General features: G+C 38.0%; 1 protein-coding gene across 3 annotated transcripts in view; it reads right to left on the bottom strand.

Moving 5' to 3' along the window:
* kcnq2a (potassium voltage-gated channel, KQT-like subfamily, member 2a) overlaps nucleotides 1-12,637 on the bottom strand; it is a 27,856-nt gene extending 15,219 nt beyond the window's left edge. The window contains exons 1-7 of one of the 3 annotated variants that reach the window (XM_083553891.1): nucleotides 12,056-12,637; nucleotides 4,927-5,017; nucleotides 3,213-3,339; nucleotides 2,089-2,264; nucleotides 874-1,002; nucleotides 373-483; nucleotides 172-267 (exon numbers count right to left, since the gene is read on the bottom strand). In XM_083553891.1, coding sequence (XP_083410017.1) covers nucleotides 172-267; nucleotides 373-483; nucleotides 874-1,002; nucleotides 2,089-2,264; nucleotides 3,213-3,339; nucleotides 4,927-5,017; nucleotides 12,056-12,366 — 1,041 coding nt within the window. In that variant the 5' untranslated portion in view covers nucleotides 12,367-12,637. The remainder of the gene's footprint in view (nucleotides 1-171; nucleotides 268-372; nucleotides 484-873; nucleotides 1,003-2,088; nucleotides 2,265-3,212; nucleotides 3,340-4,926; nucleotides 5,018-12,055) is intronic. The other 2 variants (XM_083553892.1, XM_083553893.1) reach the window with 2 other exon arrangements.

Genomic DNA, 12,637 nt, shown 5'->3' with positions numbered 1-12,637 from the left:
GGAAAATAAACATTCCCAACTCTCAGCACAACCACAATATAATTCTAGTATTGCAGTTGTGCAGGATCAGTGTCCCTGCTCAAGGTAGAAATGATAAACCCTAAAGCCCCCAATATATTCAATTTAGGTCTGCAGCTGTGTCCTACTTGTGTTGTGTGAGATGTGATTTACTTGAATAAGGCTTGCAGCAGGATTCCTCCGTTTCTCAAAATGCTTCTGTCTGTGCTGCTCCTGGACTTTCAGAGCAAAGCCTGAGCCCAAAATACCCTGGAAGAGTGAGTGGCAGATTGGGATTGGTTAAAAAGCTTTCTGTAGATGGAAAATAACTTGATATGTGGAAACATGTTTTTTTAGGGAGTGTTGTGAACTTACTGCTGGCAGAGCAAAGAAAGCTACGCCAATCAAGCTGAAGGTTGCGGCGATTAGGCGGCCATTCCATGTAACAGGAAACTTGTCTCCATATCCGATAGTGGTTAAAGTAATCTGAGTATAAAGAAATGTTTAACATAATACCACATGATAGCATTGTTTATTTGATTATTGTTTATTTAATTATGATCAAAATCTTTATTAAATCAGTTTGTTTTTAATAACACATTATGTAAGATATTTGTAATTCATTGCATATATACATTGTAACTTCAAACATTGCTCTATGTGTGAACTTTATCACTTTCTTTTTAACAGTGAGCCTGCTTTCCATTTTCACATTAGTGGTCAATAGCATTTCTAGTCAATTCTGACAGTAATGGGATAGATTTTCTCAGCTATCCCCATCCCTCATGAGAGTCTACAATCTCATTAGTCAACACCGGTGCTGTAGTGCTCGAAGGCACAAAGGCCTGGGCTGATGTTAGCGGCTATGATACTCACCAGCCCCCACCAGAGAGCATCAGCATAGGTCTCAAACATCTCTGCATTATTATCCTTTTCGACTGAGTACACCAAAAAAGAGGCCAGGATGAGACAGAGGAAGCCTATATACCATGCAGTAATGAGCTCCTATGAAAATAGACACAGCACATGTTTACTATAATAGATACAGTCTGTTTCTGTTACAATAAAGTAGAATATTACATCAGACTCTAAACGTTTCACATGTTAACAAACGTTTTTATATGGTGTTCAACAATAGCACAATTCTGAGTTCCTTAAAAGTGCATTACATCACAGCACTGTTAAAATCTCAAATCTTTTTAGTGATTTTATTTAAACAGCAGCATTGACAGCAATGCTGACTAAAATTCAAATCACAGGTTTATATTAATACAAACATTATGATACATTATCAATTCTAAAGTAACAGCTCATTCAGTCACTTGTATGGTGAACTCTTCATGTAATCTATAAACAAAAAATAGGTAAATTATAATTGTCACAATAGTGACTTAGACAAAAACAGGGGTTTATATGAAATGCTGGAAGAAGTGTCCACTGTCAGCTTTTCTTAACATTTATTATGTTTTTTTACTTTCTACCTTTTTGGTACTTGCCACATTTTTTTTGACTTTTTAAAGTCGAGAGAGAGGAAAAAGCATCCAGCATGGACCTGTTACTTCCAAACCAACAGAAGGCACCCTCCTTTGACTTCTGAATTGCTTTTTCTACTGCATGTGCAATTTCCCTTTTGATCTTTGTAAAAAAAGCACATGGATGTTTCAGTGTTTACCAAGTCTTAGCAAAACTTACATGTTTGTAAGTTCTGAGCTGTGAATTGTTTGTATTGTTCGTTGTGTATGTCCCTTGCCCTGTATTTGTTCATGACAACAATATTGTAAATAGCATGTATTGTTACCATCACACACCGAAAGATACTGTCATTAATATAGTCAAATAAGTGGTAGTCGTTCAGACCACATCATAAGCATGTCACAGACTATAAAATAGTTTTATTAATGTAAGGCAGAGAAATTTAATTACAGTTTACTGTAGTTTGAAATTATTTTATTTACAGTTCACTCTCCCCTGATTTATCATTGTGGCAAGAATCATTTGCTTTCCTACTGGCATTATGCAAACGTTTACTATCTTGGTGATGGCTATGAACATTTCTTTCCATGTCACTGATAAATACATGCAAGCACACACCTTGCTATGTGCATAGACCACAGATCCCAGTAGTTTCCATGTACCAGCTCTGCGGTCCATGCGCAGCATCCTGAGGATCTGTAGGAACCGGAGACTGCGTATGGCTGAAGTGGCGAACACATTGCCCTGTGAGCCAGCAGCCAGCACAGATACAGAGGCAAACAGCACCATGATGTCTGCACAGAAGAAGTCTTAATCATGTTTCATGCCCGCACAGCAACTGGTGATTGCACCAATGGTAAAATATAGGATACTGATTAAGGAATGGCAATTCAAGGAGCTCTTGTAATCAGTTTTCTCTCTGTTATTAAAAATCTTGTAGCTATGGCAGAACCATTTCCCATTCATTTGCAGGGGGTCACCTGGAGTACCGCCATGCTAAAAAAAACAACAGCTAAAAGAACCCCTTATAGAATTTCTAATTGTCATAATGGGAATTGTGTTGATTTAATTGGAAACTGTGATGGTCCCTGTGGTTGCCTTCTATTGGCAGGATGTTATGACTAGTGGATATTATTAAGAACAAATAGAAGATTTTTAGCAACATGTAGATCGGATGTTGGTATCTACTGGACACCTACAGGGACCATTAGGCATCCAGGTTATAATAAGTATAAATAATAAAAAAAACATGTTTTAATGGTTAAAAGCTAATTGTTACTAATGATGTAGTGGCAACTATTAGAATTTTAGAGGAGATGTCTGTTGTCTTTTTATATTGCAGGTACTGTATGTGAACAACATTTCCCAGTTCAAAGACAAAAAAAGAATCTCTCTATTCTTCCCATTTATTAAGATTCATGAACAGGAAACAAGTCTGCATTTGAAACCTGTCTGTCAACGACTGTCTCTTAGTGTGAAGAAATGAGACAACTTGAATTGAGAGGGCAAGTAAACAGCCATTACTCTGCTGTGGTTATTATTCTACTGACATCTCCAGTGTCTGCGTTCAGAGCATGCCAAACAGCTTTGCACTTTTGTTTTCCTGAAAATGCAAGCAAGGCCCATTTTTTCTGTCTCGGGAGAAAAGAGCAAAAGAAAAAGAATGTGGAGGCAGGGGACTGGTGGCAGTGAAGTAAAGATGCAGATGTCTAATGCTCTCGTGCAATAACAACTGGCCTCACCTATAACACAAAAGGGCTTGCGAGCGAATTTTAGCCTCCCTCTCCATCCTCTGTAGCGACAGCAGCATCCAGCAGCCCAGAGCCTCACTATATACTCCACACCGAACACCACGATGGTCACAATTTCCTGGGAAGATTTGAAAGCACATCATATTACCAATAAAATCCCACAGCTCATTAGTGGTGGCAGGAATATAGGAGAAATAGAAGAACAGGGCTGGGGAGGATCTACTTTATTGCTATAAATTATAAATGAGGCAGAAAGTGCAATAATTCCCAGACCCCTAACAGCAGATTTTGACATTTAAAAAAAATCAATCTGTTACATATTTACAGTACAAGATTCAAGCTGAAGAATAATTAGAAATGTTGTCTCTTTTGTCATTTCTTCTATTGGGTGTCAGCATAATAGTATCTAATAGCATAATTAATTGTAACTTGAGCTTGAAGTGTCTTATGATATGTATGTAAAGTTTTTTTGTTTGTTTCATTTTAAAGTATTGCATTCAATTACATTTCATTTTAAAGTATTACATTAAAGTACATTTTCAGTAACTACCAGGGATGGGTGGTATAAATATAGGCTACTGCTCTTTTAAAGAAAAAGGAACCAAATATTTTCTTGAATTCTTGGTATAATTATAAAACATATTTTTTCAGCTGAAAATTTTCACTCACTGCCATTGACAAATCCAAGCTGAAATACCAGTTAGCTTGAAACTTATATAAATGACAGAGTGACAAACATCTTTTTAGTACCTTTGTTGGAGATCTACAACCAGCACTCTGCCCACTAAGTCTCCAGCATCATTAAAGACCCCTGCAACCCCTCTCGCAACACGTTTCCCCTCCTGCTGTCTGGGAAACAATTCAGGAGCATTCACACCAGGACCACCAGGTTTTTAAATAGCTTCTTCTCTCAGGCTGTAAAAATCATGAACACACTGTGCCCCTGCACAAGCAACTCACATTATTACCTCCCTCTCTTTCCAACATGTTATTGGAAGAAAAACTAAAAGTAGACACACTAAACCCATAGTATCCAATTAAATTACAAAAGACACATTTACATATAACACAACTGTAAGTTTAGTTTTGGTTTCTGTTTACTGTGATTTTCAAGGTAACGTACCATGAATTCAGTAGTGCATTATGCACAAAAAAAAATTTGATTACAAATCTAAAAGATATCTTTGTACGCTTCTTTAGATTTGTCCCACAGCATTTTCATTATGCCATCAATTAAACAATGTGATAGAATGCATTTCTCCACCTTAAGAGTTTTATAATCAGGCTACTGATGTACTGTATGTTAGATATTAGCCATCAGATCAAAAATCATGATTAGTCATCAGTCATCACTGAACTATTCAGCGACAGTAACAGATAGAAAGTGACTGTAAATCTAGCCCCAATTAATTAAGAAGCAATCAAGAAATAATTAAATATACATTTTTAATTCTATTATATTGTATTTTGTAAAGAAAATCCCTTTGTGTATTGCTGCTACAGAAACAGCTAAGGTTAAGAGCAGCCCTTCTAACAGAAAAGACCTCAGCCCTCACAGGATCCATGCTGTGTAATGTTCACAGCATTTAACAATAGATAACATGTCTTGTCTGTCACCTATTGGAGTGTGTTACTGTAGCTGATAAAAAGAAATTGGTGTGAAAAGATGGAATGATGGAAAAAGATCTAACGGGAACATACTTACCAGAATGTACAAGGCATTTTCTGAGCTGTTTTTGAACTCCTTGATAGTAGCAAACACAGAGAGGACAAGGCAGGAGAACACCAGCAGGAAGCTGAAATAGCAAGAAACATTTTTTTATGTGTTCAGTTTAGGTATTTGTTAAACTTTGGTAAACTGTTTTTCATGATTTAGGTCTTTAGAGCAGTGACAGATCAGTTTTAGATCATTCTTGGTCCCTAAAAGGGGAAAGATATATAGTTATATAGTTTTCTTCTCATTCTATAATATTTAGAAACAAAATTATGTCTGATTTTGCTTTGCCTGCATTAAAAGATCAGTTTGGATATTTTCTCTTGCCAAGTGTAGTACAGCTTAAAAGCTCAACAAATCATAACTGAAATAAAGCCAAAGTGGCTTTGATGCAATCAGTAGTGAGGTGTCAGATTCAGTATGTTTTAGAGCAATGACAACTCAGCAAGATCCATACAGACTCTTTTGAGAGAGAGAGAGAGAGAGAGAGAGAGAGAGAGAGAGAGAGAGAGAGAGAGAGAGAGAGAGAGAGAGAGAGAGAGAGAGAGAGAGAGAGAGAGAGAGAGAGAGAGAGAGAGAGAGAGAGAGAGAGAGAGATGAAAATAAAGGGAGATAGAAGGAAAGAGCAAGAGAGAGGCACTTCTGAAGAGCATGCAGAAAGAACAAATTACAGGATTGCAGAATGAACAAAAATGTAACTTCATGCAGATCAAACCACTTTGTCAATGTTGATTAATAAAAGTGCTATATAACTAAAATTAAATTGATTTAAAATCACAATGGCTTGGCAAACCTACAAAACAGGATTTCATAGAGAAGAGTAACTCAATTTACAGCAGGTTCAGCTAATGGAAGCTCAATTTTCCTATGTCGTCATAGGATATGATCCACAGGGTGTCCCAAAAGTCTTCAAACAGAGTGGAAATGAAGATTTTTTTTTTTTTAAGCAAAATACACTGACCAGGCATAACAATAACGACCAGTGAAGTGAATAACACTGGTTATCTCTTCATCATGGCACCTGCTAATCGGTGAGATTTATATTAGGCAGTAAGTGAATATTTTGTTCTCAAAGTTCATGTGTAAGAAGCAGGAAAAATGGGCAAGCATAATGATTTGTGCGAGTTTGACAAGGGCCATATTATGATGGCTAGACGACTGGGTCAGAGCATCTTCCACTGCAGCTCTTGTGGGCTGTTCCCTGTTTGCAGTGGTCAGTATCTATCAAAGGTGGTCCAAAGACGGAACAATGGTGAACTGGTGACAGGGTCATCGTCAGCCAAGGGTCAGATATACATGGGGAATGAAGGCTGGTCCATGTGGTCTGATCCAAAAGACGAGCTCCTGCAGCTCAAATTGCTGAAGAAGTTGATGCTTTTAATGCTCGACGGGTCAGAACGGTTTTGGCAGCAAATAGGGGGACTAACACATTATTAGGCAGATGGTCATAATGTTATGCCTGACTGGTGTATAACTTCATTAACACCTTACACATAAATTATACATAATAAAGTAATTACAAAGGAAAACATTTGTTGTTGATTCCCTCGTGTTTATGGAGACTTCTGGGACAGCCTTTAGAGAAAGATAATATACGTTTGTGAAAATCTGATTCCACATTTTGTCTCTGTTATAATCTGCATTTTTCTGGGAAGATGTTCCACTAGATTTTGGTGTGTGGTTGTAAAGTTTTGTGTTCATTCAGCCACAAGTCAGTAGTAAAGTCAGGTACAAATGTAGGGAAAGGAGGTAAAGGGTGCAGTCAGTGTTCCAATTCATTCCAAAAATGTCTAGTAAGGTTGAGGTCAGAGCTCTATAACAGGCATTTAAGATCTTTCACTCCTACACATGTACACCAAAACTTAATTGAGCCCACATTACACACGTTAGGCATTGTTGTGCTGGAACAGGTTTGGGTCTCCTTGACAGGTTCATGTGCACTACATCTTATAGTTAACCCTATCCTGAGCTCATAATGAAATTTTAGCCCTATGGTATTTTCTGCCCAGGCATATATTGTATTGATTAGACAATCATTAGCCTTGGGTTTGTGCATATCTGCACTTTCTGACCAAAGCACCGTACAGCTGCTGTCTCAGACATCTTTATCTGTTCACAGCAGTATTTAGCCTTGTAAACACAAGAACATAAAAAAAAACCCAGCATTCATAAAGACCGGCAATACTGCAGGTAGTAGACAGTGGAAATGGACTAATAATATTACATACCCATAAAATCTCCTCTCTCATAAAGCCACACCATAATGAAGAATGCTGTTAAATTATTGAAGATATGTCACGATGATAGCACAGTACCCACTCCCCTCTCCATATAAGAATATCCTAGTGCCAAATTCAGTTGAATCTTAAGGAATGATGCAATTTCACAAAAGAAATCAGAAGCTGTGATTAAGCAACAGGCATGTGATTTTTAGATCATGGAGAGGAAAAATGTTGATAAAGGTGATGAAACCTGATGATTAGGAGATTCGCATTCACATTCCAAATGGAGATTACCTCCTAATCTTCTCTGTGTGTGTGTGTGTGTGTGTGTGTGTGTGTGTGTGTGTGTGTGTGTGTGTGTGTGTGTGTGTGTGTGTAATGCAAGTGTGTGTATGAGATCAGAGGAGAATGAGAAGCTGACACCTGCCTCCTGATATGATGCACCAATCAGTTAGCTGAACTTGGTGTCACATAATGAGAGTTGTTATTACATTTCTTTACCTTTAAAGCTGTCTACACTACAGCAAAACTGCAAAAAAATGTCAAGTATTGGTTAGAAAATTGACCAGAACCAAATCTACAAAATGGGTTTTCTCTGTTTTTCTTTGACAATTCAGTTTATTTAATAAAATATACAAAAAAATATTTACAATGTAGGGTCATTATTGCTCAACAGCAGGGATCCTAATACAATGTTTTCCAGAAAATGGTAATGAATACGTTGCCTGGTGGACAGTTTTGCTTTATGTTTAAATGTATAGCTTTTGGCACATTCTTGTGACTGGATATATGATACTCCAAGTAGGGTCCAAAACACATAATCATAATCATCATAATCATCAAAAACTTTGACAAATAAAAAAATGCAAACAATAAAAAAAAATTTGTTCTATGGAAAAACCTCCATGGCTCCAAATAATAACGGAATATCATTGTACATATTTTTAAGTAAAAGTTGGATTTTGGTCATGATGTACAGTTTTACAATTAACTGCAAAATGTAAGCACTCATGATTTAAAGTGACTTGGACTTATTTTTAAGTGCTTTGAGATTTACCTTTTTTAAAAGCAATTGGTGTGCTAGTGCAGATCCGAATGAGTCAGTGTTTACGCAAAAGTAAATAAATAAGTTGATATTTTTAAGTGCATGATCAGTGTTGGTACATCAGCTGCCAGCTTTTCCACTCAGAAAATTTATAAAATAATTAAAGAGGGAGTCTAACTTGTCAAACCCAGTTGTATTTGTGGTTAAAGAGTTCAATTTAATTACACTGGTAGACTGGCCCATTTTTGGCTTTGTAAGCATCACTGTTTACTTACTGGAAATGCCCCTGCAGAAAAACTTGTGAACACTGAACACAAGGTACTGTGATACTGCATTCTGGGTTAGTTAGTGACCTAAGAGCATTTGCATTTATTGTATAATAACAGAAAGAATGGTGCAACAGTTAAGGGAAGACACAATGAATTCCACAGTTACTTGAGTAGACTTCTTGTGTGTGGGCATAGTCAAATCCTTACATTTTACAATCATTTTTTATTTGTTACATACAGTGTAATTTGAATCATAATTAAGCCCCAAGTAAATCTAGTAGTTTTTTTAGTTAGGTATATGTAGGTATCTATTCAGCCTTGAAAAAAGCTGCAGTATATCTGTAAGAAGGCTTAGGGCATCAGAAGCCGCCCCTGGAGGAGGGGGTAATGTCAAAGAACCACCAGCCATGCCTCCCTCCTTCACTCAACACTCAAGTGCAGCCTCTCCCTCCTACTAATCACCTACACCTGTCTAATCACCTACACCTGTCCTCCATTTACCCGTCCCATTTATTAGGTCCCTATTCCCCCCATTCTAATCACTCACCGTCTGATCTACTAGTTACGACCGTAAATCACCTGGACTACCTACTGTGCTTGGTCCCTGAGTTTCCATACTCCTGGCTACGCTTTGAGAGAAGCACTCAAGATAAGTTTGACATTTGTTACATTTTTATTGAATGCTCTTTTGTGTTTGCATGTTTAGACCAAATAAAAGACAATCTGTTTTACTCCCGGTTTCTGATGCCTGGTCTAACTGTGACACCACCAGGCTTCACCTTAAGTGTGGTGTTCTTTGTGAGACTGTCCTGGTTTTATGCCAAACATAATGTTTAGAAATAACCCTATTTTTGGGCTGATTTAAGCTAAATTAGTTTTTGTTTTTCATGAGAAAGTGCTTCTGTCTAGTCTCACAACTCTAAAGCCCAGACATGTAAACAATACTGTCATGTACAGGGAATGATCAGCAAATGCTAAAAATTCTTGCAGCTCATTTAATGTTGGTATAGGCCACTTAGCAGCCTGCCTGATATTTTCTTCTGTCAGCTGTTCTGTTCTTGGTAATAATACTGTAGTTCCCCCAATTTCTCCACGTGTTCCCAACAGCAAAGAAAAATCTTCATCAGAATCAGTTCATTGATGAAAGATGTATAACTAATTTTGTATGTGTGTGTAATCATTAATGGTTAATTCTAAGCACATTCACATGGTGCATCGTGTAGCTGTGTCACTTTTTAACCTCATAAACAGTTTTAGTTTATCACTTGCATTTTCATAATGCTCCATCAAATTAAAATTGAAAAAAGATTTCAAATGATTTATTGTGGTTTAATTTTTACATAAAAAAAAAAACATGCAAGATGTGAGTGGATACTTTTCATATCCATATTCATATATTTGTGTGTATATATATATGTGTGTGTGTATATATATGTATATATGTATGTGTGTGTATATATATATATATATATATATATATATATATATATATATATATATATATATATATATATATATATATATATATAAAACCAATATATATTATATATACACCAAAAGAAGTATAAGAGCAACTATATACAGTATGTCCTATTTAAGGTATTGGTTTTATTAGTTGTTAGCAGAGAAGATGAGCTAGTATAGATATTGTCTATCATGCATGATAGCAGCAAACACACTTTTGTGATATAAAATGAACCTGCTTTGACTCAGCAGCAATAAGACTAATTGATTTGTCTCATTCAACTCAGTCAGCAACAATTCCCAGGAAATGATGTATCATGCTGCTTACAGCATTATGATATGGTTCAACACATTTTACTCCCTCTATAATTGAAGAAATGGTTTCATCTTTAGGGAGCCTTTTTAGACACTATGTACCTATATTCACATGAATCAGTAAACTGCTCCGTCTAAGGAAACTTCATCTCAAAGCACAACAGCAGCTCTTTCTTCAGCCTTACACAACAGTTAAATAGGACAGTAAAGTGTGCAGAGAGCTTTCACAACACTGGAGGAAGGTAACAAAAATAAAACATTCAAACAGCAAGACACTGAAGTCAGCATTCTCCATTTCTCAAAAAAACTAACAAAAAAACCAACAATAATAATAAAAATACAAAGAGGAGGCCAAGATTCTAAAGTGTGGTTAGGTGAAATTATAAATAATAAATCTAGCACAAAAGAACAGATGTCAGAGAGCTGTAACTTCCTGTATGTTATGAACATAAAGGCTAGAGTGCACAAGAAAAACTGAAAGCTATCTGAAATAGCTTCATTCATATTATAGGGCTTAGATTTCAGCTCAGCTCCACATAGCTGAATCTTTTTAGACTGGCCGAGAAATCAGATGATTGCATTAATGCACTGTGGAGACTCCTGATGATGTGTTTCAATTACTTGTGCCTTCAGTGGCTTTAGATGAGCCTGAGCTCTGCTTAGAGAGAACTGCTACTGTGGTTGTTGCTATGAGAAATAATAATCTGCCTGTCATGAAACAGTACAGGGGGTAAAGAAAACTTTTTCTACTCTTAGACAATTCTTCTTCCCTACTATTTTGGGCTCCCTATTTTCTCACATATCCTTTATATATCACCTTTTGAGGCAAACTAAACAAGTTTTACTCCACAAGAGTGTGACGTCTAACAGAAGAGCCAAAGCACTCATATTGATGGCCCCAAAGTCCAAACTACAGTATTGTAATATTACTCAATAATAACATACTATGAGCATGATAATGTACATTACTAACTTTTGCACTGGCAATAACAGAACAAAATGCTGAAATCAACAGGTACATGTATACATTTAGATGGGTAGGCTGTATTTAATCCAAGTTTTGATATTCTTAATCATTATCTATGGCACTTTCAGAGATATAATTACATAATTTGTAATTATGCATGCATGCAACCAATATGGTCACAGGGGCTGGCTGTTATAATCAGTTAGGCTCTTCAAATCCATCACTATCCTGTTCAAGTGCAATTATTGCCTCAACAAGCATATAACCTTCTTAGAATAATAGTAGGGTTTCTTTTCGTTCCGTTTCAGGCCAACAGCGGGTATCTGCACTGCACCGACTCAAGTCTCTCTCTCTCTGTCTCTCTCTGTCTCTCTCTCTGTGTCTCTCTGTCTCTCTCTCTCTCTCTGCTGGAGCGGCGCGTGAGGGAGCTGACCGGTGCTGAACGTAACCGGTCTCGCGTATCTCGCTTTCTATCGACACCGCATGGAAAAAGAAACATTCTCATCTGCATAAAAGGTGTGTCTCTGTCTCTGAGCACACGCTTCCTTAGATCTTCAACAAAAACACACCAATATGCAAATCACGTTCAATAAAAAAAAAAAAAGAAATTAAAAAGCAGTACATGCCGGTTTTAGCTCCAGTAAATACTATAGCTTTTTGACATGGTTGAAGTGTAGAACTGTCTTCTCATGCACGTGCAGGGTAAACCAGATGCCCCAGAGGGAAAGCCCTGCTGCTTGTATGAGGGAATGCTGGGAAAGCGCGTTCTGCGGCAAAACGTGCAGCTGTTGCAAAACTTTTCCGCCTCTATTCTAATGCAAAGAGAGGCTTTACTCACACGTAAGCGTGGTACACGAACGCCCAGCCGCGCGGTCTTTCCAGCGCGTTGTAGAGGAAATTCTGCAGTCTCCGGTAGCCCGCGCTGCGTCGGTGAGTCCCGCGCGCGCCGCCCAAGCTCGCACGCGCCCTGTACAGCCCCATCCTGCCGCTGGAGCTCCGGCGCGCGCTCTCCCCGCTCCCGATCAGCAGCGCGCCGTCCCGACTCGTCTCCGCGCCGCTGGCATCCACTCCCACGAAACCCACCTTCGGCTTCTTCTTCTCCTGCGACGGAGAGCGAGAGAGGTCCCCGTTGGCTGATTTCTTCGCCATTGTCAGAGAGCCTCAGAGAGCCTCGCTGTCAGACTGGGAAAACGAGCATCGTCCGAATGGGTGTTTGTGTGTTCAGAGATTTTTTCCCCCACTGGAAAAAAGCCAATGGAGTGAAACTGCAGTGCTCTCTCTCTCTCTCTCTCTCTCTCTCTCTCTCTCTCTCTCTCTCTCTCTCTCGATCTCACTGTACTGTCTGAGAATAAGTTCCGTCTTGCACTTACGTTTATGGAGTTGTTATAATCCGAATGAATGAAGCCGTAGGAAATGCGTT

This window comes from Silurus aristotelis (assembly GCF_946808225.1).
Source record: "Silurus aristotelis genome assembly, chromosome: 11".
Classification (NCBI taxonomy): Eukaryota; Metazoa; Chordata; class Actinopteri; order Siluriformes; family Siluridae; genus Silurus; species Silurus aristotelis.
The sequence above is the reverse complement of the archived record's forward strand: the minus strand, read 5'-3'. Positions and strand labels throughout refer to the sequence as shown.